The 27,554-nt window shown below is 40.8% G+C and overlaps 1 protein-coding gene across 3 annotated transcripts in view; it reads right to left on the minus strand.

Annotated features, from left to right (window-relative positions):
• Positions 1–1,987: 1,987 nt before the first annotated feature.
• The window catches only part of PID1 (phosphotyrosine interaction domain containing 1), a 214,737-nt gene continuing 189,170 nt past the window's right edge, over positions 1,988–27,554 (minus strand). For all 3 annotated transcript variants that reach the window (XM_087864126.1, XM_045775310.2, XM_087864119.1), the window contains one exon: positions 1,988–4,301. In XM_087864126.1, the coding sequence (XP_087720252.1) occupies positions 3,825–4,301 (477 nt within the window). In that variant the 3' untranslated portion in view covers positions 1,988–3,824. The remainder of the gene's footprint in view (positions 4,302–27,554) is intronic.

Here is a 27,554-nt window from a genome sequence, read left to right on the forward strand (position 1 = left end):
GTTGAAAAGGAAGAAGGGGAAGAGGGGGAAAAAGTATGAAAATGCAAAAGACAGGACAAAGGAAAAATGTTTTCTGAAGTACAAATTTGGGGGAAAATCAGTTATTTTCATATGCTTCGTATTGTCAGAAAAATAAAAACGCCTTCCCCTAATACCCATCCTCTTTGTTTTCAGCAGCAGAAATAAACAGAACAGAGTGTAAGACAAGAATTCTGTAATATACGACTAGAGAGGAAATGTGACCAAAAGGGATGAAATCCCCATCTTAATGACACTTACACCCCAGAGGCTTAAATAGATACTTACATAATATATATACACATACATATACTTACGTAATCATACAAATAAAGATAGAATTGAAAATGCAGTGAATGACTGAAGAGAAATTACAGGGTGCTCTAGAATCCTGTAGCAGAAGGACATGACTCAGAGTTTTAACATGTCCCGAGAAAAACAAAATAAACCATGAATCTTGGTTCTGTAGGGGGTGGAAAGAGTATTTTGTCCATTGACCACAGCCAATAAAATACTTAAGTAAAATCTCATATTATGTTATTTGTGCTCAAATAAAACTTCCTGGGCCTTTGTTTGTTTTTAAAACTTTTTCTATTGCTATCAAAAATACTTGGAAACGAATAGCAAAGGATGTTTATTTATAGTGGTGTAGAATGCTAATTTAAAATAAGATAGCAGAGGGGTGCCTGGGTGGCTCGGTCAGTTAAGGGTCAGACTCTCAGTTTCAGCTCAGGTCGTGATCTCAGGGCCGTGAGATCGAGCCCCGCATCAGGCTCCATGCTCAGCAGAGAGTCTCCTTGAGATTCTCTCCCTCTCCTTCTGCCCCACCCCTCTCTCTCTCTCTAAAATAAATAAATAAAATCTTAAAATAAAATAAAGTAAGCTAGAGGATTTAAGAAGAATGGAAATAAAAAATCCCAAGGAGGTGGATCTTGCCTGAACAGAGGAATAGCCCTGGACCTGAAGTCAGAGGGTTCGAAGTCTCCATCGAACACATCCTCGGTGGGCTGCCTTAGCCAACTTATGCAACCTCTCGGAATCGGAGTGTCTCCATCTCTAAAGTAACTGCCAAACCTTCTGGGGGGAATATGAGTTAACGTACACGAAACCGTCTTGTGACCACCAGTATGGAACATATAGTACAGAAAGGGAGAAAACAAAGCATTAAAAAAGAAAATGCAAGTCTGAATCACCCCTCTGAGGAGAGTTAATACTGCCTGTCCCCAAAGGCTTCATTAGCTATTTGAAAGATTTCGTTGTGTATTTATCTTTAAATTGCTTACTAATCATCTCAAGCAAAAGCTCATGGCAATATTATCAGAGCCAATTACTTAGCATGTCACACTCAGTACCCCGGAAAAAATAACAGCAAACGCTTTCTGCGATAAATAACCATACATGCACTTGGGATTTAACTTTTACTGTGAGAGGAAAATGGCGTTGCTTTGAAATAGATGCTGGCTGGGTCCTTTCTTTCTTTCTTTTTTCCCCCCCTCCCTCGTAGAAGCATATTCAAGGACAAGGTAGTGAAATTGAAATTGAGGAAAGGTCAATGAGGGAAAATGCCATTTGAATCGGAGATGGGTGGTAATTCTTAATTGGGTGTCCCTCTTCAGTAGGCTCTCATATTTTCACTTCAGGAGGCTTGATGCTGGTTACGGAGTCCATGAAGGGCACTGCTCAAGACGCACAGGCTCCATGGCCACCTGTCTTGTGAGATTAATGGGGTGTTCTGAGAAATCATGGCCTGCAGGAAACATTTTTAACCAGTGCCATCAGAGGGAATCACTCCGTGTTTACCTTCCAGGATTTCAGCACAGGTTCTCCCAAGATGGAATGCAAGATTTTATAAATAGTGATCACTTGCAAAATGTTCTGGAAGAGTCCCCTCTGAAATAAGTCCGCCACACTGAATAACTATTTCAATGGTTGACACGATATCATCTCAGTGAATTAAATATAAATTGAGCACTGAAAAATAAAACAAGATTTATTTAAACACAATCAAGGAATGGGTTATTTATGACCCAGTAGGAATGCTTTTGAGAAAGAATTCCCTCTTTACTCAATTTGATCTATTCTGTCCTTCAGGTTTTCATTACTTCAAAAAGGAAAGACATATAAAGTATGAAAGTCCTCAGCTTTATTAATGCAAACATATTTTTTATTAAAGAGTGAATGCATTTATGCTAAAGAATAGTTTACATGTGTGTAGAGCAGCAAGCAATATCTCCAAGAGGCGAGTTCTTCTCAATACGACTCCATGCTCATTCTACATGCCTTAAAACTGGACCCATACACGGGGGCACACGTACACACACACAAACGCATACACGGACACGCAGATACACAGACCAAAACGCTGACACCCTAACTCTGGATTCAGTGAGCTCTCATTTAAGGCTTCTGAAAGGTGCCCCAGTGCCCTTAACATTACTGGGATTAAAAACAGACTTCCATCAAGGAGCAGCATTACCTGGAAAACTAGCCATCTGCTCCCAGCCTTAAATGTATGTTTTTGAACCAACACTTTCAATTGCATTCAGTGTTGACTCTGTGTTGATGATATCTAAAGATCCATGAAACTGAGACATCTCAGGCTCTCTTAGTGAGAATTTCTCATTAGAAACAGTGAATAAACCGGCAGCTCTGCCCCTAAGGTATCACCAATTTTAGGATAACAGGGTCAGACTTCCCTTTAGGACGCAGTTTCTCTAGACAAGCCAGGTGTATACAGCACATTCCCTAGTAGAGTACAATATTGAGTGATGGGGGCAAGGCTTCCTTGGTGATGCCCGATCAGATCTGAAGCTTGTCGTGAAGGATTCATCACACAGGACCATCAACTAAATAAGTTACCATAAATCAGAATTGATCAAAGGACAACCTACATGGAGTTTGCTCACTTGCTGATAACTCGTTCCCTTTTTCCAAGGTTTCTGTGGCTGTGGTGGTTGTTTGAAACTCCTACTTTGATTGTTTATTTCATCTGCTTGGTTAATTTCTTCCCTTTTTTGTGTCCTGCAGCGTATGCTGAGAATCCATCCCTTGGGGGTGTTGGCTGGGTTGGAAGGGGAAAGAGGGTAGATGAGGATGGATGAGGAAAGCAGCTATTAGTAGTCGCAAGTATTCTAAGAAAATAGATGAAGTGAATACAATAAGAGGGTACTACTTGATATATTTACGTAAATAAAAGCATTATCTTTAACTGTGAATTAACTGCCAACTATCAGGTTGTTAGTTGTAAAGCTCATATAAAGGCTGTGCTGATTTGCTTACTGAGGAGAGAATCTGAAACATGCCAGGGAGAGGGGCTCTCAGGATGAGCCTGAGGTGTCCTTTAGCTCTGCAGCCTCCACACCTGCACCTGCAACCCCCCATAACCCCCCCGACTAGGGATCCTACAGGTGCATCTAACATTCTTGTTGGATTTCATAAGGCAAATTGGAATGGTTCATCAAATAACAGCCGCAGTGTATTTGCCTGAGAGTGGTGATAACTGGCATGGAGGTCTCCTACAGGGAGGCATGGGGAAATGAGGGGGGAAAAAAAAGAAGAGAGTCTAGAACTTTCCTCCCCATCCACACGCCCACCCTCCTCACAGTCACAGCAGCAGCAGATTTCAATGTAATGTAATTACTTTAATAATACATTTCTTTAGATTTAGAATTGCTCTTCTGAATTTAAAAAGCTTGGTCGGCCAATAGTTTGGCAGTCTTTTCTTCCCAAATTTGAATCATTGCTTATTCATCTATCATCTGGAATTCCTTGACCAATGCCGCCATGCTGAAGCACGCTCAGTTCATTCAGCCATCATCGGATTCCAATTCCTGGGAAACTTCTTCCGATGAGCTGTTCCTATGGATCCGACCGTCGCTTTTCATACTGTGGAAAGTCTTCTTGAAGGCCTCCATCATGGCGTGGGCCAGCTTCTTGGCCTCGAGCTTGCTCTCACACTCTACAGCATGGCAGTCCATCTGGTAGGACAGGTCGTCGTTGATCTCCCTGTAAACCCAGGCGAAGATGTTGGGGCTCACGTTGTGGTCAGCGGTGCAGTAGGCGATGCGCGCCACCTGGAAGGTATCCATGTGGACTGTGGCTTCACCTTTATGGTCGAGGTGATGGAGCCACACTTGGAATGGTCGGATTTCCAGAAGGGCATTGGCTGGAAAGACATCTTCTCGGGCTAGCGTGTGTTTCTTCCAGAGCTCGATGACTGGCTTTTCTGTGCAGCCTGACAGAAACTGCATGCCTGTGGTGGGGACTTTACCCAGATAGGTAACCTGCAAAGGAAAGAGAGGAAGGAAAAGGGAAAGGTCAATATTAGGCTCTTCCTTCTAGTTGTTCACTCAGATGCTCTCAGACAGTCACACTGTCACTTTGGGCAGGTGGGGAGACATCTTTCCAGCTCCCTAAAACAAAACAAAACAAAACAAAACAAAACAAAACAAAACAAAACAAAACAAAACAAACTTGTTACCAGAATATCTCCCTTTTCTCCCTTACAAGTCGAGCACTTGGCAAAGGTACTGAAATGCCTTAAGTAGCGTTGGATTTTTAAAAAACCTAATTTCTAGAGACCCACTTTCCCTCCCCTCTCCCTACCGCCTTTTAAAATTCAAATTAGAGTAACAATATGATCTTTTTACATAATTTGGCATTTCTTTAAAATCATAAAGCCATTTGAAGTTTACTTTCAACCAAACACATGCAGAATTTAATGACAGGAGGAAGTCAAAAGGATGCTGCATCTGGAAAAAAAAAATCTTTATTAAACTTGTCTCCTTATCTCTTTACAATTCTCTTAGTGTTTGATTTCACTTAAGCTTTTGCTTCCAGCAAATGCCAAGGACACAAAAACTGCTCCATTTACATTATGGCTTAAAACATGATTGTTTTCCCCACCCCCTCCTCCAACCAGCAAGATAATTTTTTAAGTATAGCAGTGCTCAGTTGTTTTTCAGCCTAAACAAGTTTTAAACTATGGGCATCTGGTTATAGTGATAATAAATGAAAGATCCACAGATGGGTTAAGACTGAAATGCTGGCTTATCTAATAGCTAGACGGGCAGCATGAAAACAAAGACAAATAATTCCAAGTGATTCAATAAGTGTCTTTTTTTAAAGATTTTAATTATTTATTTGAGAGAGTGCATGCACAGGTGCACGAGTGGGGGGAGGGGCAGAGGGAGCCCCAGGCAGGGCTCCATCCCAGGACCCCACCCCCACCATGACCTGAGCCAAAGGCAGAGGCTTAGCCCACTGAGCCACCCAGGCGCCCCTCAAATAGTGTCTTTTAAAACACTTGTTTATTATCATACTAAGAAGGAATTTTCATTCTTTCTTTTTTTTCATCCTTCAAAATGCATGGAACTGCCACTGTTAGACAACTGGCATTATGGAAATGCATAAAACTGAAGAAATCATTTAAGAAATAACATGAAATAATATATAATTAGATTCAAAATTGATGAGACAGATGTAAATACTGTCAATTTGCGGAAGACGAGATCAGAAAAAGGTCCATGGGAATGATGAGAAAGGAGATTTGGGTACAATGACGCCAATCAACGTCTGTGTTTAGTGAGGCTATAAAGGCCACATACAAAAAAATGCAGAACACAGAAGTTACGTACTGTTGCGTTTTTTCATGGTTTGTTTATCTCTTAAACAAGAGTTAATTGTACAGTCCCTTTAAAAAACAACTTCTTTGTAAAGAGGCACAGTGCTGCACATTCACGGCATACTTATCGGGAACCTATTATGCACAATGGCAAAGTGCCAGGGGGGATGGGGAAGGGGGAGGGAGAAGATGGAGAGGTCCAAAATCAATAGGAAGGAGGTCACTGGTATTTGCTTGCAGCACGGTCTTTGAAGCAGGCAAGTCAAGATTCATATCCTAGTTCCACAGTTCACAGGGTGGGTGGTTCTGGGCCAACCGCTAACCCTCTCCCATAACAGAAGGCAGACCGTGAAAAGGGCAGGCGAGGGATACAAGCAAAGTACCCCGGAGGATTCAGAGGAGGGAGTGATGGCATCCTGCTGACGGAGGGCCTCAGGGGAGAGAGTCACTGGATCTCAAGACATGGGGTCTCAAAAGCCCGGTAGGAGAAGCACATGAAGGGAGTGAGAGAAGGAGGGAGCAGAAGGGAAAGGGGTTGCAGTGAGGCAAACCCCCTCCCCACAACTTGGGCAAATAGGCCGCTTGGGCCTGACAAGACAGGAGGTGGGGGCAGAGGGTAGCCCTGGAAAAGAGACAGGAGGTGAGCTGCCACTGGATGAAAGCAGGCTGAACTTTGGAAGACGGCCCTGCAGGCAGTCTAGGGAGTAGGGACATCCCTGCTCTCGAGGGAACGCCATGGAAGGTCTACAGTCCCAGAAGTGCCTGGATCAGAGCGAGGCTGTGAACCTGGAAGACTCATCCGATGCCTGGGAGAACAGATGGGAAGGGCTGGGCAGCAGCAGCGTGCTCGGGCAGCACAGCCAGGAGGCAAGAGGGCCCGGATCGGGAGTGGAGGTGGTGGAGGTGAAGGGAAAGGACAGACAGAGCCCAATGGGGCCGACATTACTGAGATGGGACTGACAACACATGGCAGGAGACAGAAGGGGAAAATGACACAGACAGAAAAGCAAGTGCCTCACCCCACAAGCAGAGCAACGGGCTGGATAGCTCCCATCGCTCTGGGTTGGAGTAAAAGTACAATAAAGAGTTCTTGATTTACATACTTGCCGCAAATGTGCTTTCTGTATAGGGTACTTTATGATACCTTTATTCCTTTTAACAGCTTTATTACTTTTTTATTGAGGTGAAATTCACATCACATAAAATTAACCACTTTAAAGTGTGTGATTCAGTGGCATTTAGGAGTCAAAATGTTGTACAACTATCAGCTCTGTCCAGTTCCAAAATATTTTCACCACCCCCAAGGGTGACGTCATACCCATGAAGCCGTCATTCTCTATCGTCCCCTCCCCCCAGGCCCTGGCAACCTCCACCCTGCTTTCTGTCTGTATGGATTTACTATTCTGGATTTGCACATAGTATGAGACTCTTTGCGTCTGGCTTCTTTCACTGAGCATAATGTTTTCAAGGCTCATCCAAGTGGTACCATGTAGCAATACCTCATTTCTTTATAGGACATCTTTACTTTTGGAAATTCAAAAGGAAATGGGGAAACGAGCTTCAGTGCTTGAAGTAAAAGTGCATTCTTTCTTTCTATCCACTGAAACTAGAAATAACCATGTTTCTATTTGATAGAAACAGCCTTCAGAGGGAGGAACTCGACCTCAATTTGCTCTAAGCTCACACACACACACACACACTTTTTAAAAAAGTTATCCAGCCAATGCCGTCTAACATGATATCATTAAGGGATGAGCTTAAAGAACTTCATTAGAAGTTGTAGATAATTCACTCTAATCGAAAGCAATTTCATAATAGTAAATATGTGTAACTCGGAAAAATGTATTCCTCTCTTATAAATATTTATGACTTGAAAACTGAAGATTTTAAGGGAAATGAAGTTTTATTTTGGAAGTGTGCTTGAGAGAAGGATGGGGCAGAGATGAGTACGCGAAGAGCTTACTAAAATAATAATGAAAGCTACTTATAATATGTAACCTCTATAAAAACAATTTTAGGGGCTCCTGGGTGGCTCAGTCGTTAAGCGTCTGCCTTCGGCTCAGGGCGTGATCCCAGAGTCCTAGGATCGAGCCCCATATTGGGCTCCTCCACTGGGAGCCTGCTTCTTCCTCTCCCACTCCTCCTGCTTGTGTTCCCTCTCTCGCTAGCTGTCTCTCTCTCTGTCAAATAAATAAATAAAATCTTAAAAAAAAAAAACAATTTTAAAGCTCTGAGGTAGAATGTAGGACGTAGATGTAACCTCTTTGGTATTAAACTTATTATGAAAGTAATCTTCATTCAATGGCCCAGTTTCACCAAGGTCACCTGGATAGCGCACTGCCCACCAAGCACGAGGTCCTAAATCGTCACTTACGCATATCACGGCCAAATCAAGTCACACGGATGCTGAATAAGCCGTACCTAATGTTTGCGTCAGACTTTAGACAAAAGACACTGTGTGTCTACCAGCTTCGTTGACAGCCCTGTGGATCCGTGGCTTAGGATGGAATATGATTGCCGCTAGCCCATTTTCAAAGATACGAACCCTAGGTCAGGTGGTGGCACCAGGACGCAGTCTCCGTCCTGCAAGGTGCTGGGCTTTCAGGAACATTTTGATGATTTGTGAGGAAAACTGCACGGAAAAAAATCTTAAAAAGATACCTGTTGAATTCCTGAGCCACTTTGCTATTGGATGAGAAACGTTTCCATTCGAGTCCACCTACTCGCCTTTTGTTTATTTTCCCCATATTGTGACTGTAAGAGAGATTCTGGATTTCTGTGAGCATCCTAGAACAGTGAGTCCTCCCAAAGAATGGACAGTATTCTTATGCGGTGCTTTCATAAATGATACTCTTTTCCATGCCATTAGGGGCCTAAGCCTTTCTTTAAAATTTTATTCCTGGCTATATAATTGCAGAGAGTAAGACTCAGAAACCTTCTAAAATTCCCAGGTAAAATAGAGCACAAATAACAAAATTTTATACACACACACACACACACCACACATATACACACACACATATATTTTTAATATATTTAATATCCATATATAATATATGTTTTCTAAAACTCAAGAAAATACAATCTACTTAAAATGAAATCAAAGAAAACAAACTGCTTAATCTCAAGAAATGCAGACTTTTGGCATCTTTCCAAAAGTTTCCTGTGACAAAAGAAGCATAAACGTGTTCTACCAGGACTAATTCTGAATATTCCACCAGCTTCATCTTGCAAAGTATTACTCAGCCTGCAGAGGAGATTAGGGGCTGCCTCCTCTCCACTGTGATACCGACAGGGGCCTCCAACCACACCAAATGTTCACTGGGGCTTCCACAATCTATGTCTGCTCTCGATCGCGATCTTCCATGGAGACTACAGAGGCAGGAGTGGACAGACAAGCCCTTTGTACAAGCACAGAATTAGCAAACATGGCCCCCGACATGCAGACAATGGCGGATCGTCTAGATAAGCAGCTCCGATAAGATAAGCTGCTTGATAGGACCAGGGTCTGCTCACCTCAGGCCTTAGTAAGGCTCTTGGCTGAGTCTCCTCTTCAATTAAATGAGCTAACCCTTTCCAAACCCTTCTAGGCAGTCCCAGTAATGAACTGTTCTCTGGTTCCTATAGGAGCTAGTCAACATAAAACACGAGCCAGAGGGTCTAAACTGATGTCACTGGGTGAACATTGGGAAGTCAGTGAAACCTCTGTTTTGTTGCGACTGTGGAGTTGATGATGTCAGAAATCCCAGGACATAACATAAATACAAAGAAACAATGCTAAGTTGACATTTCCTAAAGAGACATAGAAAAAGAATGACCTGAATGGAGTTTCCCTAAAAATGGAATGTAAAATGATGACATGAGGTACAAGACAGCTTCCCCTCAGAATGACCCCTTTAAAGCAGCCCTGTTATCATCCGTAATGGCCCATGTTCTGGAATCCTCACTCTGTGCCCTTTCCCCTCATAAGTCAATGATTTACTGCCTGCCTGCACATTTGCTAACCCTCCCTTAAGTTCTCCAGAGTCTGCCATTATCCCCTATTGTTGACTCTAAGTCACCGGAAAAAAACAACAACAACAACTCCTCAGGCTTTAATTTAAAAATGTTAATTTCTCCCTTTAATTTTTATATATGGTTTAATAAAAATATACCTATGGCTCTATTTTTCAAAGGAAAACTTAAAGTAAACACTTAAAAAAAATCAGCTGTCTCCAAATACCAAAGCTTCATTATGCTGTGCGTTCACCCATGTCCTCTACCGACATGAGGCCACAGGATCCATGCGTGTCAATAGACGGAAACCCCCAAATACAGCGTGTTATCTCTGTAGCCTTCCATGTCAATGCTGTGGCAGGGATTTACTCTCTCTCTAGAGAGACATCACTTCTTGCCACAATATTCCTTGTGCGGGAAATTTTCTTTCACACCCCTCTCTGGGCACTTCCTCCCTAGGAGGAAAAACACAGGACTCAATGTGCAAGGCGGCTTCAGGAGGTCCTGCCACCAACATAGCTGTACACCGTTTCAGGTCTGGTTAAGGAGACTCTTGTTATCCTGTCCATCTATGAAAGAGGTGAATGTTTTCTAGATGAATAAGTCCCTTCTGAGCCTCATCCTTATAGGCTGAAATCTTCCAGAGCCACAGAGTAGACGAGAAACCTTGAGTCACCAAACTGGTCACTAAATGTCCAAAATGGTAGACAGATTTTTTTTTTTTTTAAAGTTGTTGCCTCCCAGGGCGTAGGAACAAAGGGACTCAGAAGATGACAGGGAGAGTCTTCCGGGGGAGTAACAACCAGTTGGAAATATGCGGTAAATACTAACATCTTTTCTAAGGTTGCAGGAATAGGCATTGGGCAAGAAACTTATTAGAATGAATCATTCAGAGAGAAATAAACAAGCAGAGCAAAAAAAAATAAAAAAAATGAAAGTTTTTCCCCATGTGTCATTCAATGGCATACACCAATGCCTCAGACACAGACGGTTGCAATGTGTGTGAATGGGCTTTGCCCAATCCTGACTGAAAAAATTACAGGAGAATATTCACGGCGTGTGAAAATCCATAGAAGCCATGGAGTTGAGGGGCCCGCCCAAGCATCTGCAACATTCCCAGTGTCAGTCGGGAGACACTAGTGTCCTCAGAAACTCTCCTTCCCACCCAGGACTTTTCCAACAGCGCAGCCAGCTCGCCATTCATGAATCACCATTCTTTCCTCATCTGTGGCAAAACAAACTCTGGTTGCCTGACATGGAGCCTTCTGGCGAACCAAGCCAGCACCATCCCTTCCTCCTGGTGGCCAGTCAATATTTCATTCTTGCCCGAAAACCCCTTGTTTAGGGTCCTGACTCATTTCATTCTAGACCAGATAATGGGATGGAGAGGCTAATGACAGAGGCCCCGAAATAAAGAGGGGGAATGAAATGGATGATCACGTAAGAATCCAAGCACCTGGCTTCTTGGGGATCTTGGACCTTCAAGCTGGACAAACCCAGCTGCACAACGGCAGGAGTCCAGCTTTGGTTCCATTTACTGTGAGGTTTCTGCAGGATGGCACATCCAGATCAAAGCTTCTCCAGAGGCCTTTCTTGGGATATAAAAATCCTTGGTGTTCTTTCATCATCTGTAGGAGACTTCCTGTCCTCAGCTGACATAAAATAACATGATATGAACTTGAGATGGAGAATACTAGACTGGAAATCCTATAGCCTTTGGGTTACAAGGCAGAAGATAAGAAGAGCCAACTCTGAACCAATAGCAGAATCAAGCTCTTCTCTGACATTATACTGCACTTTGTGGAGAAAGGGGACAGAACATTGAGATCACAATCCCAGCTTGAATTGTCTCCTTCCTTGTGGGCCGCAGAGAAGCAAGCAACCACTGTACACTCTGAAGAGCAGGGATGGATCCACATGCCAAGAACCTAAAAATTCTCAATCTAAAGACAGACATAATGCTAATTATGACCTTGAACTTGTATTACATGTTGTAAGCCATGAAGAAGGTATTAAAGAATAAATGCTATTCACAGTGAAACCTATGAAGTCATTGAGAAAAAAAGTAATAAGCTTTGGGCTTGAAAATCAATTTCTTTTGAAAATTAAATTTCTTAATGGCACATTCATTTGATAAGTATTTACTGAGCACCTACTAGGAACTAGGTATATTAGTGAACAGAATTAATACAACTCTTGGAGCTTATGTTCCCTCCCAGTACACAGACAAAGGTTACAGGACTCAGCACGACATGGGCAAGGCGGGCCCCTGTGTGAGAAGAACACACACATGCCTCTCTGAGCATTTTCAATGAATCCAGAAAACTTCTCTTAGTTTCAAAAAGGTCTTTCATACAGCACAATGGGGACAAAAAAAAAAAAATCCCCATTTAGAATCCGTTCCTTGTTCAAGCTATGTCCTATGAAGGCTCATATCTTTACGTTCGCTGTGGTTTGGGTTCCTGAGATAGAGGTAGAAGATCAGGCAAGAGAGGGCTTTGGAAGAGAATCAAGGGAGAAGGGAAGACAAGTAGGAGCTAGGGAGATATGGAGGTAGAAGGGCCAAGGCAGACTTTGCCTCCCAAACAAAATGACCTGGCAACAACAACACCATTGGTGACTTGACATTTGCCCTCATGACTGGAAAAAAGGGGTTCCTGGCCTCCCTTGACATCTGTGTCTTCACTCTCAGGATGTTCCAGGCACATCAAACCAATTTGCCTTTATCGAATTATTGGAGTAAAATGATGCGTTGTTTTAGGCTGCCCAGCATCTATTCTACTTTTCTTTGATTTCTCCTTTATTTTGGAGATCCAAATAACAAGTGTTGCCAGTGTTTAAACCCAAAGTATTGATAATTATATTGCAATAAATTCCTGATGATTCAAAGCTATATCATCAACATTCTCGGTTTTCAATGCTAAATGGGGCCACCATACCTGCCTAACACCACCGCTTTGTTGCAGAGATGATGATTCTGATAACTTGCCCAACATCACACAGCTGGTCCCTGAAAGAGCAAGATGTGGGACACAGTGCTTCTACCCCAAGGACCAGATTCTTCCCTCTACCCCAATCTTCCCTGAAGAGCCTTTGGACCCTTTCTTTTATTATTATTATTTTTTTTCTTTTTCATTCTTATGTCATCTACCTTCTCTCTGGCCACTTCTTCAAGTGTCTACACTGAGACCCGGTCAGGAACATGGAAAGGTGACAGACACTTTGCCAGGGCTTGTTTAACATTCAAAAAGGAATTTGGAATCAGTTAAACTGTCCTTAACCTGAGATCTGTTTGCATAACTCAGGGATTTAAATGGTGATGCTAGCTAGCATCAATATTTGAAGGACGGAGACAAGAATGCACTCTTAATATGCAGATACCCTATTCCTAAAGAATCTTGAAACGGTGCTTTGCAAAGCAAACAATCCCTATTTCAAAGAATAGTTCCAAGGAGCAAATATTAAGCATGTGCTGTGTTGGCTCTAACCCTGCCCTTGTGGGTGGTGTACCAACAAGCCAGACAGCATGTGATGTGGAATTGCTCTGGGAGCCACACACATGGTGAGCAGGGCTTTACAGAGCCCTCAACAAAGGCAGGAGAGCCTCAAAAGGCCAGCCTGAGAGGCCAGAGCTCAGCTCTCAGCAGACCTGGGAATCCCTTCTGGTGACCCTCCAGGGTTCTACTCCTTAGCCCTCCAGACTTCTGTGGGTCATCCCTAAGAAGCCCAGACGATTCTGGATCAAAATGAGGATTTTCTTCTCCAAAGTAAATCTTGGGTGCCACTCTGGGGCCTGTTTTTTGGCAGACCTCTTCAGGAATACACCCAGCTGTCCTTTGGCTAGACAGGGATGAGGAGGGATTGTTGCCACTTTCCTTGAAGCTATGCTTTGAAGTCTTTGCCTTATATCTGTTTGGCCAGGCTCAGTCCGCTGACCCAGAGGCAGATGAGCCTGGTGGCCTAAGGTAAGCCTGTCTCAACAGCACATTTTTGTTATCCCCAAAGGGGATGGTGATGACCTGGAAAGGCTCACAGACTTACTCTAAATTTTCTTCTTAGCAACAATGCTGGCAGTACAAGTTAGGTTTTCCAAAGTGCATTTCCTCTGGTGCACATTTATGCGTATTCCTTTGTTTAGTGATATGTATTTACTTCTGTAACTTTCCTAAGGTCATAAATATTAAGAATACTTTTCTTATTGTTCAGCAAGATCTTTCCAAGTATTTGCATGTGTTATGTTGACAGAATCTATAAAAATATTAATAGAAATTTTACTGGGAGATATGTTTTACTTTTATTATGTAAATGTACATCACAGGGGGAAAAAGCAAATTTACTAAGACGCAATAACAAAAAATAATTAAGTACTATTTTTGCACTCTAATAAAGAAACGAACATTGCTTCAGTTGTTAAATACAGCTTCTGTCTCACAATTAGGTGTTTAAGTGATAGATTTGTTTCTATGATTCATATTATTATACCTTTGTCCCAATGTAGAGTGATTCGAGACACTTTGCCCCATCTTGTGCCTATCAAGCTGTTTCAATGCACGATTTGTCCTGTCAATTGGCTCTTGGATGTGTGAAGTTGGAAATATTGTCATTGTCACTGTCAAAGACAGAAGCAATTTATCTGGAAGGTACTGAAGTGTGCCCCTGAAGACAAAGTCACTTAATAAAAGTGACACCACATTGAAACATACATCCCCTCATCGGGCCCCTTCTGGTGAGGTGGCTCAAGGATGGTCAAACCTGTCACTGTTCCACTCGGTGGGGCAAGAGCAATTTATTTCATGACAAGTCTAATATCTCCCCTTCTGTTTTCTATTCAGGAGAGTATCCTGGAGAGAGACAGACATTCAGCAGAGCTCTCCAGGCCCCAAAACGTTCACAATGAGAAGATTCCCTAAATGATAAATCAATATGGAGCACAATGCCTGAGAGTTATCCTGACAAATGGATTCAAGGGACAAGCACGGTGGCAGGTGAAAAATGTCACCAATTTTACTCCTCGTAGCACTTTATCAGTTCATTTTGCTTAGTGCACAATTCATTAGAAATGGACCAGAGACGGCATTAAACATTTGGAAGGAATCATATCGAGACAACATTCAGTTGGAGGTAATAAAATAAACACACCAATCTCTGGGCTGCAAGTCTAGAGCTCTTGATCAAAGGCCAGTGAAGGTTTGCAACAAGAGAGGTACACTGAGGCGAATGACACATGGAATTACTATGTATTCCAGAGAAATGAACATTTATGTTCAGACGAAAACCTCTACATGAATGTTCATAGAAGCTTCATTGGCAATAGCCAAAAAATGGAATTGGTCCAAATGTCTTTCGACAGGCAAATGGTTAAGTAAACTGTGGCACAGCTCTACCATGGAATGTACTATTGACAATCCGGATGGATTGTCTGCAACAATCCAGATGGATCTCCAGGGAATTCTCCTGCATGAAAATGAACAATCCTGAAAAATGACATACTGTAGGATTCCACTTGTATATCACTTTAGAGATGGAGAACAGATTGGTGGTTGCTGGGGTCAGGGGTGGGGTGAGGACTCACTGTTAGTGAGGGACATATTTAGAATCTTCACTGTGGGGCTGGAAACATGCCTACACTCGTGCAAAAGTTGCACAGAACCAAATACATGCACGCATCCTGAGTACAACTTGGAAAAGCTGAAGAAGATGGGTGGAGGGTATGACTGCAGTATTACACGACAGTTTTGCAAAGTGTTACCCTTGGAGTAAAGTGTTGGTAAAGTGTTGGACAACTCTCTGGCTTACTTCTTAACAACAGCGTGTGAATCAATTATCCCAATGAAAATATCAATTAAAAAAGTCATCTCATCCATCTTATTAAGAGTTGTTTTTCTAATTAAGCTATCTTTTATTTATAATTATTTATCAAAATTTGTAATACATTTATGCTGTTCTGATCAATGCATATGCATATTAATTGTATGGATAACTCAAACCAGAAGATATTTATATTTAAAGACATGGTCAAAAATTAGTTTTTAAAATTTTCTAATATTTACATATTTTCCTTGCAGAAGAAATATGACAGGATGGCAAATAAATGATTGAACAACATTCTGAAATCCATTCTCTCCCTTTACCGGGGAAAGGGAGAGTGACCCAAGAAAAGAAAGAAATGGTCTGGTTTAATCTCCTTGTCAGCTTGTTAATAACAGATCTTGTGCCATATGCTAGCAGGAAAGATCTTATCTGTGGAATGTTTTTTGCAGGGTGTATCTGTTTGCCTAGAATTGTTCGTGGTAAACAAACCTGAAAGCTGTAGAGTTACAGCACATGGCTTCCAGGAAAACGTCTCTTAAGCTACGTAACTAAGTATAAAATGGAAATGGAAATACGTGTAAGTATAAAATGGAAATGTCTCAAGGTTTAGAGGGCTCTCCTCCACATAAGTACTAAAACCACATACAGTGTTAGGTATCTTCTGTGTTATCTGGGCTAGACCACCTATGATGCAGCAAGAAGGGACTGAAAAAGACTCACGGATGATCCCAGATCTCACCTTGTTTGGCTTGTGCTGTTTCCTTGAAATTATTAGTAAAGTTTGGTCCTGGATGAAATTTCTGATCTGAACACCCAATTCTCTGTGTAATCTCATAGGGTGATCAATAACCTTTCAATCAGACACTGATACTATTTTAGGATGGCATTCGATGGGGTTGCAAGGGCTGCAGGAGGGGACAGAAGGACTGTAAGAGATCAAGGAGGAAAAGAAATGCTGTAGAATTTATGATGGTTAAAGAAGAACTATTGTAAGTAATGCTGCTGTGGACATGGGGGTATGGATATATTTTCTAGTTAGTATTTTCACTTTCTGGATATATTCACAGAGGTGGAATTGCTGGATTACACGTAGTTTCTTTTTTTTCTTTTTTCTTTTTTTTAATACATGGGGCTTGAACTCATTACCCTGAGATCAAGACCTGAGTTGAGATTAAGAGTTGTACACTTACAGGCACCCCAACCAGGCACCCCATAGTTGTTCTATTCTTAATTTTTTGGGATCCCCCATTCTGTATTCCATACTGTGGCTGTGCCAATTTACAATCCCATAAACAGTGCACAAGGGTTTTCTTTTTTTCACATTCTTGCCAGCACTCGTTTTCTCTTATCTTCTTGGTGATGGACATTTTAATAGGCACAAGGTGATATCTCATTGTGTTTTAATTTACATTTCCTTAATGCCTAGTGATGTTGGGCATCTTTTCATATACCTGTTGGCCTTTTGTAGATCTTCTTTGGGGAAATGTCTATTCAAGACCTTTGCCCATTTTTAATTGGGTATTTGTTGGTGTTATTGTTGTTTATTTGTCTTTGCTACTGAATTATATGAGTTCTTATATATTTCGGGTATCAACCCCTTATATAGTTATGCAAATGATATATGGTTTGACATTTTTTTTCCCATCATAGATTGCCTTTTGATGGTTCCTTTTGTTATGCGGACACTTTTTAGTTTGATGAAGTCCCACTTGCTTATTTTTTATTTTGTTGCTTATCTTTCAGGTGTCATATCCAAAATATCATTCCCAAGACCCAATAGCTAAGACGTGGAAACAACCTAAATGTCCATTGATTGATGAATGGATAAAGAAGTTGTGAGATAGATAGATAGATAGATAGATAGATAGATAGATAGATGATATAATTCAGCCATAAAAAATTAAGGAAATCTTACCATTTACAACAACATGGATGTACCTTGAAGGCATTATGCTAAGTGAAATAAGTCAGACTGAGAAAGACAAATACTGTACGATCTCACTTATATGTGGAATCTAAAAAAACCAAATAAACAACCCTCCCCCCAAAATGAAAATAAACAAACAAAAAAACCCAGCTCACAGACAGAAAGTTCAGACTTGTTACCAGAGGCAGGAGTGGGAGGGAGGGTAATTGGAAGGATGGTGGTCAGAAGGTAGAAACTTCCAGATAAAAGATAAATAGGTGCTAGGCACATAATGCACAAAGCGATGACTACAGCTCACATCTATGATACACAGGAGGGTTGGTAGGAGAGTAAATCCTGTAAGTTCTCATCACAAGGAGAAAATTCTTTTTTTCTTTTCCTTTTTATTGTATCTATGTGAGAAAATGAGTGCCAGCTACACTTAATTGCGGTACTCATTTCACAACATATGGAAATCAAACCATCAGGTCATACGCCTTAAACTTATACAATGAATGCCAACCACTTCTCAATAAAACTGGAAAAAAATAGTGCCTGGCATACAAGGTACTAGCATAAGTTGGAAAAAAAAAAAAAAGAAGAGTATGCTCATGGTATTTTTTTAAAGAGATGCTAGTTTGATAACATAGGTTATATTGACTACATTTAAAGAGTCATGCAGCAATTTTATTTAAAGTTACAGTGTTTTAAGGGCATGTGGGTGGCTCAATCTGTTAAGTGTCTGCCTTCGGCTCAGGTCATGATCCCAGGGTCCTGGGATCGAGCCCCGCATCAGGGTCCCTGCTCAGCATCCCTCTCCCTGTGCCCCTCCCTCCCGTTCATGCTCTCTCTCTTGCTGGCTCTCACTCTCTCTCTGAAATAAATGAACAAAATATTTTTAAAACTTAAAAAATAAAATTACAGTATTTTAAATATGATAAAAATTATATCCTTTGCAACTGCTTAAGTGTACAATGGAAATATTCACTGTGTAACTTAAAAATGTATAGTCAACTAAAATACTGATAATATTTTGTAGAAAACTGAATGAAATCCCTAGAATATCTTACCTGACTGACTGTTACTTGAAAGATCTACTCATAATTAGAGAACTGCTAACTAAAACTACACCAAGATGCCTTTCTCACTTACCAGACTGGTAAAAATAAAAGGTATGGCACACATTGTGTTCACAAGGCTATGGAGAAATAGACACTCTCATGTACTGCAGATTGGGGTACAAACTGATATAACCTTTTTGGAAGGGAGTTGGTAATAGAGAACAAAACTATACAAGATCATCGAATACTTGGCTCAGCGCTAATTTAAATGGAAAATAAAAATATCTTTATAAGCATATATAGTTGAGTAAACAATCTTGAAGGTTTAGTTTTTAGATACATGCAGCCAAGGATTTGTTTTTGATCAAAATCACCCCATCATGCTGATCGGATCAACCTATTTCAGTGACAGTTGACGAATACTATTCTAATTGTCCTGGTGCACGTGTGTGTGTGTGTGTGTGTGTGTGTGTGTGTGTGTGTGTGTGTTTGAAATAACACCTCTGACAATCAAAATCTGTAATTACTCAAGAGCTTTACTGTATTTACCTTCTGTTTCCAAATAGAACCCAATGCATGATGTGAAAGTAATTTTTAATGACTACCCCCATCGTGTTTTTATATTGTTAGTTAAAAGTCACCTTGGAACCGTAACTTTCTTACTATTTAACTATTCAGCTCTGCTCAAAGAAATAGTGTGACTGATAATATTGCAACTATTCACCTCCACAGTAGAGTTATCACACTGAAAAAAAGCCCTAAAGAATTCTCCTGCTAGATTTCTTTGTAAGAAAAGAGAGTGATATCAAATATTTAGAAATACAGGAGCAAGGACTTACAGAGGCTTATGTTAGAGCTTTGAAGAGTGTCTGGTTAAAGTCATTGCTAATGAGTGTATTCTTAAGAGAAGAAAAAAGAAAGAAGTCTCTCTTTCAGTGTTGGGAAAATGAGAATAAGGAACGAAGCCGACTCACCGGAATCTTCTGAGATGAATGACCACTTCAACAAGTACAATTATTTTTAGTAAGAGTGCACTTGCACTGGAGCAAAGGTTTCAAATCTTGATGGATTAAGGAAAAGCAAGAAGCTCTTCTGTTATTTTTCAAGAAGCACCTGCTCGGCAGCCAGAAGAGTCCTATTTTCAGCCACAGTAGAGTAATACTAGCAGGGCAAAGTCTATGATCACTGCCCAGTAGACAGACTCCATTTTGCTTCCCTCTGGTTGGCTCAGCAGAGGCAAAGAGCCATGGAGACCATCAGCCCAGGTAAGCAGAAAACTCAACAAGGCAAATGGAGGAGGAGACCTGTGAACGGCATCAGAAGGAAAGTCTATGTGGCCAGCAAGGGAAGAACAAGGAAAACATCTAGTCTATATCCTTTGAAATGGGTCTGACTTTCTAGGCTCCGGAAACCTCATACACATAAAGCAAAGATACAGATAGCATGACTTCCAGATCTAAGCCTGGAAAGCAGATCTCTTTCTTAGAAGAATTTTATTTTCATTGTTTTAGGAAATGTCTCTTTTTAAAAGTCACATAAGTTCCCCATAAAGGCACTGAATTTCCCATATGGGCCTTTGTACTGATTCTTTTGAGCTCTCTCAACATGCTTCTGATGAGTTTCTGTGTGTTTCCATGTTCTCACTCTCTCTCTCCAACACCAGCTTCATCGGGATGCTGAGATGCTTGGGGTGATAAGAGCTACTAGGACCCAAAGGACAGTCATACATGGATCTACAGGAGCACAAAGCCCTGTCACGGAGACAGCTGGTGCAGGTTCAGCTCATTCTTCCTCCTTTACCAGGAACAGAGTGTGACGGTTAATCTTCTGTGTCATCTTGACTGGGCTCTGGAATGTCCAGATATTCGATTAAACATTATCCTGGGTGTGTCTGTGAGGATGTTCCTGGAGGAGACTAACATTTGAATCCTTAGATTGGGTGAAGTGCATTGCCCTCCCCAGTGTGGATGGGCCCCATACAATCCCTTGAGAGTCTGAACAGAATAAAAGGTGGAATAAGGGAGAATTTTCTCTCTCTGCCTGTCTTCAAGCTGGGACATTGATCTTCTCCTGCCTTTGGATTTGAACTAGGCTGGAGCTAGACCAGTTGCTCTCCTGGGTTTCCGGCTGCCAACTACAAGTCTAGGGACTTTTTAGTCTCCATAATCACATAAGCCAATTATCTTCAATAGAACCCTTTATTATGCACTATATACAGTGCATATATAAAAAATAAATCTCTTTACACACACACACACACACACACACACACACACACACCCTATTGGTTCTGTTTTTCTGGAGAACCCTCACGCAGGTGGGATCTACCACTTCACCACTATCTCCCCTCTCCACACCCCATAAATCCTCTTTCTCACTATCCCTTTTCTTTTTGTTAGGGATTGCTCGAATGTTCCTCAATTACTGTCAGCTCTCAACCTCTATAATTGTGATTCTGTAACAGTGATTCTATACTGAATCAAAGTTATGATGTCTTTGAAGGGAAGTAGACTAAGAAAGTCAGACTTGATTTTTCTTCAACACCGAGTTATACTTGGGAAAATAGTAAAGATGAGTGTTTGTGTTCCTCATTTCCAGAGGGGACAGGCCATCTTAGCCTCACACTGAAAGAGCACTTGCTCGACCTGTGGGGAGTTCAGGGCAGAGAGGACATGCCTTCAGGAGGCCCTGGCTTCTCTCTTCTGTAGCCTCCCTCTACAGATGGCCTCACTCTGCCCAAGTCCCAGGAATCTCTTCTTGTGCTTCTTGTGAGTTCCCTCCATTTTGCCTTCTATATAAATACCTGGGAATTCACAGTAACAGCCCATGTTAGAGTGCAGACTCCCAGATTATAAGTATGGGTGCCACATTAACAGCATATGACACATTGTGTGAGCCCCAGAATAAAGAATAAAAAATCAGCTAACTCTCCTTAACTTTCAACTTTTTAATGGCATGATAACATACTCAGCGTTACCATTTTCAGACTCTTAAAATTCAGGCTAGTTTCATGTGAGTTTATTTCCTTTTGGATGTTGGTCTATTTGTAATGATGAATGAATGATAATAATGTAATAATAATGAATAACAATAATCATCTCAATTAATAAAATGAATGACTGGTATCCTGAGAAAATAAGATATCAAGGAAGCCCGAAATATAGCTAAGCTCATATTTAAAGGGGTTTAAAAATTAACTTTCCTCACTGATTGGTTAGAAGGAACAGGAACAGACTGGTGGTAGTTTTAGTTTGTTTAGGGTTCTCCTGCTTTGTTCAAGGTTTCTCTACTACCAGGCCTCTGTTACCTCAGTTGGCAGTGATGCCTTATTTTGTTGGGTCAGTGCTTTTCACAAAACTGTGAATGTGCTCAGAAGGTAATGAGTGGGCACCTGGATAGGCTATGCAAGAAACAAACAGATGGGGGAAAGAGTTTGGGGTGGAAGTGAGATGATATGAAACCTTCCTTTCCCGGCCCCAGCTATGATGAGGAGTTTCCGGAACCTGGAAGGACACTTTTGTTCAACATCAAATGTCTCAAGCCCAAGCCCAGATGCCTTCCCTGCCTGCCCTGCACTCTCCTTTTTGGATGGCTCTTCTTGGCCATCTCCCATAGTTTTCTGTCAGTCACAGACTCTGTGTCTCAGGTCAAGGGCGGCAAATCTTTGCACTGTCACTGAATGTTCCCTGTTCCTTGAGTTTGTGCAATCACAGAATTGGCAGGTGAGGCTCCCTCTGTGACAGTAAGGCCTCCGTTATCTGCCTCAAGTGCCGATGGCCCAAATCAAACTTGACATTGCCTGTCTCTCTCCACAGTCATTCTGCTCTGCCTGGTGGCAATTCAGTCTGGGGGTTAAAGGAGAAAATGGCTCTTGGAGCTTCTCACTGATTCCATCAAAGAACCCACTCACCCTACCAGGAGCCACGCTGCAGCAGGGCAATATATTCCTTCCACCGAGCAAATAGATTCAGTTAAAAAAAATAAACACGCTGGGAGGGAGGCCACAATTTTTCACCAGTCAAACCTTAGTCTTAATACACAGACATACACACTCCCCCAACTTCCTGAAATTCCTTCCTTGCAAAGCTTGCAGTGTGTGAATGCTAAGAGAAAAGTTAGCATCTCTAAATTAGAAATGTGATGTGTGTGCCCGCACGCATGTGTCCACGTGCAAGTGAGAGAGAAAGAGATATGAAAATGCACTTTGTGGCCTGAGGAAACATGCCCCAGCTCTTCTTCTTGTAGAGGTATACAGTGGGAAAATTAACAGACCTGGTGAAATCTGATGGAAAACAAATCCTAATTTTCCCCCTTAATTTTCTTTCAGGAAAAATATGAAATAAAAACATAATTTAGTCCGAGGTAATGAAAACTACCTCTAACCTAATTAAACTCTCCACTATCCCCAATAATCCTCCAAAAGCAGAAGACAAGTGAGATTTTTATTCTTCTAACTAGAAACTTAGATTCAAAGGAAGACTCTGAACAGAGTCACCTCCCTAAAATATTTGATCCCTTGTTAGATTTTGGTTTGGACAAAATTTTTAACTTGATGATTCCATCTTGCTTTCAAAATGTATAAGAAATTCACCAATTTAAACCTGCTGACATACAGTTCAAGCTCTACTCACTATTGCCCTTATATGAGCTTAAATCTCCCAATAAAACAACAAACTCAGTTTCTATTGCCCAAATTAATGTGGCAAGATCTCCTATCATTTGGATTGCTGCAGAAGAGCTCCCAATAAAAGAACAGTTAGTTATTTTGGGGTGCCCAGGAAAATTCCCCTGTGACCCTACAAAGCACCATGGGCTCCCAGAACCATGGAAAGTTTGAATGAACCTGGGAAAAGGGCTGCTGTCCCAGCTCTGGACCACTCTTTGCTCAGCGGGATCAACACAGCTACATTTTGTGCTCAGAGTGGTCCCAGTTTTCTTGAATCAATCCCTCACTCTTCTAGCAAAAGGAATTGAAATCTAGGCCAAAGGTCTACACTGCAAATAGACATCACACCAGCCTCCTCCACTTCCTTCCTGGCCAACATGCTCAAAGCAAACTTTTCCACCGAGCTCCAGTTTCAAACCGGAAGCCCTCAGACAACCAGGGGAAGACAGGCAGAGAAGTGATTTTTGTGCTAATCAATTCTGAGCCCCAGCTAAGCCAATTATCGATGACTTATTGACCTCACAATAAGATAAAAGCAAAACAAAGCATAATCCTCTTCATTTAAAGCCAATACTGCACTAAGTGATGATCTGATTAGGAAAAAAAAAAGAATAAAAACAAAATGAGATTTTAAAAAATGACAATATTCAGTTTTATGTCACCAGGAAATTAAATTTTTAAAAAATATTTAATATTTCTGATTATTTTACTTGTGGGTCTCATCCCAAATATAAAAATAATAACAGTGCCTAATATTATGAAGTGATAACTCTCAGGCACTGTTTTATGTACCCAATATATGAATTCACTAATTCTCATGTAGCCTTGGGAGAGAAATACTGTTCTCATTCTCAATTTATATAGGAAGAACTGAGGCACAGAGAGGTTAAGGCACTTAGCAGAGAGGTTAAGGCATGAGAAGTTTGATTTCAGAGCTCAGTTCTTAAGTGCTTCTCATGTCATTTCTTTGAATCAAGATGGTTATCTGTATTCAGACACTCCCTCTTTGCTCAAGTACCTTCATACTAAGACTGGGGATGTAATGAAATCAAAATCTCCCCTTGTGATATATACTGTTACTTAAAACTATTTTGCTTTTCAGGGTGATCCCTAAAGTGGCAGATTACTTCTCAATACCTTCTGTATGTGGTAGCAGGAGTTACCATTTTACAACTCAAAGTGTGCCTTCCTGAGTGCAGACAAATGAGTTGAAGCCACATGCTATACCATCTAGCAAATTTTTACCATTCCAAAAACCCTCCTAACTGACCTAACTTAATGGAGACTCCCCTAACTGAAGAGCCCCTTTTGGAGTAGCACCATCAACAAAATTCAGCCCTCTTAATTACCACGCTTTGTTCTACCCACATCCTCTGGCCAATCCTTGCTGCAGTCCTAACTCTATAAAAAATTGTAATAAAGGCTGCACACTGCCTGGTGGGAGGGTCTCCTAAAGGGGACAGCTCTCTCTGTTGCAAAAGAGAGATAATCCTTCCTTGGCTGGCCTTTGTTTATTCTTTAACAATACTGCTTCTCCTCCATAGGAAAGAAGGAACAAAGCAAAATTTGCAACTTCAAGGTGTTGGCCAGAGTAGCAGGGGTGGTCCAAAGATCTGTCCTAAAAGCTTCACTTAGGTGTGCTAACCAGGGCAGGAAGGGGCTATGATGGGGCAGAAGTCAAAGGGAAAACCAGAAGCAGTGGCTAATGGTGTATATTAAAATGAAAATGTACGCTATGCTATTTTTTTATAAATGCAAGATTGTACATTATGCTTTATTTTTAGAATTTTATACATGAAATATATTAAATATGGACTTTCACAGATTTTATTTTATGAATTCTTCACAATTTTTAAAGTAACAGTATCTGGAGTGTTGTGCAAAATTTATATTGCAGTATAGGGTACTGTCATTTTGCTGGAGGTTTGGCAATCACCACATGACCCAAGAAATTAGATGCAAACTTGATTGTATATTAGCATTTTTCCAAGAAAAGAGTCATTGCATTAATCAGTAAAGGGATTAGCAATGCAAAAGAAGAAAAAACATATTGCCTATACTAAATTCCTAGAAGTAGAACTATGGCAGTGATGAATATGAACATTTTTTAAAATTTTGGTGTATATTTTAAAAGTGCCTTTCAGAAACATTTTGCCAAGTTTTATCCCAATAGCTATGTATGAGGCTCTTTCTACACACTTTTCAACAATGGTCATCACTACCTTTAGCATCTTTGTCAATTTGACAGATGAAAAAAGTTACCGTGTTATTTTTTTATTACTAGTAAGATTAAATTTTTTCATGTTTGTTGGTGATCTTTATTTCTCCCTTCGTGAATGACCTGTTCAATTTCTTTGCCCCTTTTTGTTTCTACAGAGGGTTGTTTATCTTCTTTCCAGTATTTGAGTCTCATTTTGTTTTACATGTCACTCCTTTGGCCAATATGTCCAGAACAATAATAGACAATTCCGGTGATAATGGCAATCCTCATCTGTAGCCTGAATATATTTGAAATGCAGGACAATTCCAGAACATCAGAAATTCACCCATGAGCAAATATAAATAGCCAGATACATTTCAATGTCTCTATTACCTTGTGATTATCAGTAGCTCAGATAATTGATAATCAAGAGCTCAAAAGATAATACAAGAGGCATGTTCCAATTTCTTTCCCAAGTTTAGCAGCTCAGAAATCTGACATTACTTTTCTACCACTCAAAAGATCATAAGAAACTTGCTGACTGTATTCATGCTGTTTTAAAATTCAGTCAGAGGGGGGAAATCAGAAAAAAGTCATCTACAAAGAACATACATAACTCTGAGAACAACTGGCTGCATTACCTAGACACATGGAACAGACTTTTCCCCAAAGCAACTAATTCTCTAGCAACTTAGTTTATCACAATCTTGGGAAAAAATTTACACACCAAGATATATACATATACGTATTTATATATATATATATATATATATATATATATATATATATATATATATATATACACATTCGCATCTACATGTATGCATTCATGTGCAATTAACCTTACACAGGCAAACTTCTATAAATATTGATCATGGAAGAGGAAAACTGGAAAATTGCCAAAATAATAAATCATTTGGCTATAGAACTTTCCCAGATGACAGCTCCTGTTTCTTTAGATTATCTTTCTGTGAATCTCAAAAGAAGTGCCTTCCCTGAAGCAAGACGAGAGACCGAGAATGTTCAGCCATACAAAAGGCACTGTAGCCATATCGGTGAACTCCCCCATTCGAGTATACATCTCTTAGTTTCACAACCCCCTCACATATTACAATGCAGAATGAGGGCCATGACTGATGAAAACTTTGGAGATTTCTCTACCTGTCAAAATGTATGGCCTCTCCAGCAGAGTTCTAAAATTGCATCAATTCTAAGCTGGGAAATCATGGGCCCAGGCAGCAAATCTATTATTCTGAGGTGAGACAGGCTCTCTACATCTGGAGAGTTTTTTTAGGCTATGTGGAATAGGCTCATTGGTCCTTAAAATTTCCTTTCTAAAAAGTCCATCTTCCATAAATAAATAAACAAATAACAGTCCATCTTTCCAAATATCTACATAAGTATACCCTCAGTTCACAGCATGTTAACTGCCAAGTAATGGCGGATTTGGAAATGTCCCACGAAACTTTGGCCGCTCTACATCATGCTGTGTGGATTTTGGTGTGTGCATCCAGAATACTTGTATGGGACTCTCAGAGACATATGTCTCGCCATCAGCCAGCGAGCCATTCAGTGTCCCAGCTCAAACAAGCAGGGCAGCTCCGTACAAACCACTGCAGGCTCTCTCAGGAGTAAGCTGTTAATACCTCTCCCAGCTTGGCAGTGGCCTCAGGGTTTATTTAAATAATTTGAGCACCCCCCCCATCACATGCTTAATGTCAATCAGTGCGCTTTAAATTATAATTTTTTAAAGCATCTCCTACCATTTTCTATGAAGAAAATAACCATTTGCTACGCATAGATTAGAAATCCATCAGGCCTACAATACATACAACTTAAGAGAAAAGCTTGTATAGAAATTTAGCAGGAGGGCCAATCGATCAAGTGGTCTGACTCCAGTGTCCCTGAGTGTCGAATTTCCTTGTAGGGTTCTCTACACACCCCCAACTATGGCTGCGAATCCTGGGCTCTGCACAAACTCTACTTCTGCTTGATGACCATTGCATGTGCAAACCCCCATTCCTTTCCTTTCTCCTACTGCATGGATGAAACAAACTCAAAATGTCTGTCGAGTTTTATAAAAAGGAATGGAACAAAAAAGAAAACAAAAAGAAAATTTTAATCCATTTGAACAGATGACTATGCAAAAACAACAGCTTTGGGAGCCTAAACTAATCCAAATCCTTATCATTAACTGAACGGTGGATTTTATACCAAACAGTTGGACTAATCAGCTGCTGCCTGGCCTTGGACAAATTACTGGATCTTGGTTT

This window comes from Ursus americanus, chromosome 1, assembly GCF_024610735.1.
Source record: "Ursus americanus isolate L20-20 chromosome 1, mUrsAme1.1.p, whole genome shotgun sequence".
Classification (NCBI taxonomy): Eukaryota; Metazoa; Chordata; class Mammalia; order Carnivora; family Ursidae; genus Ursus; species Ursus americanus.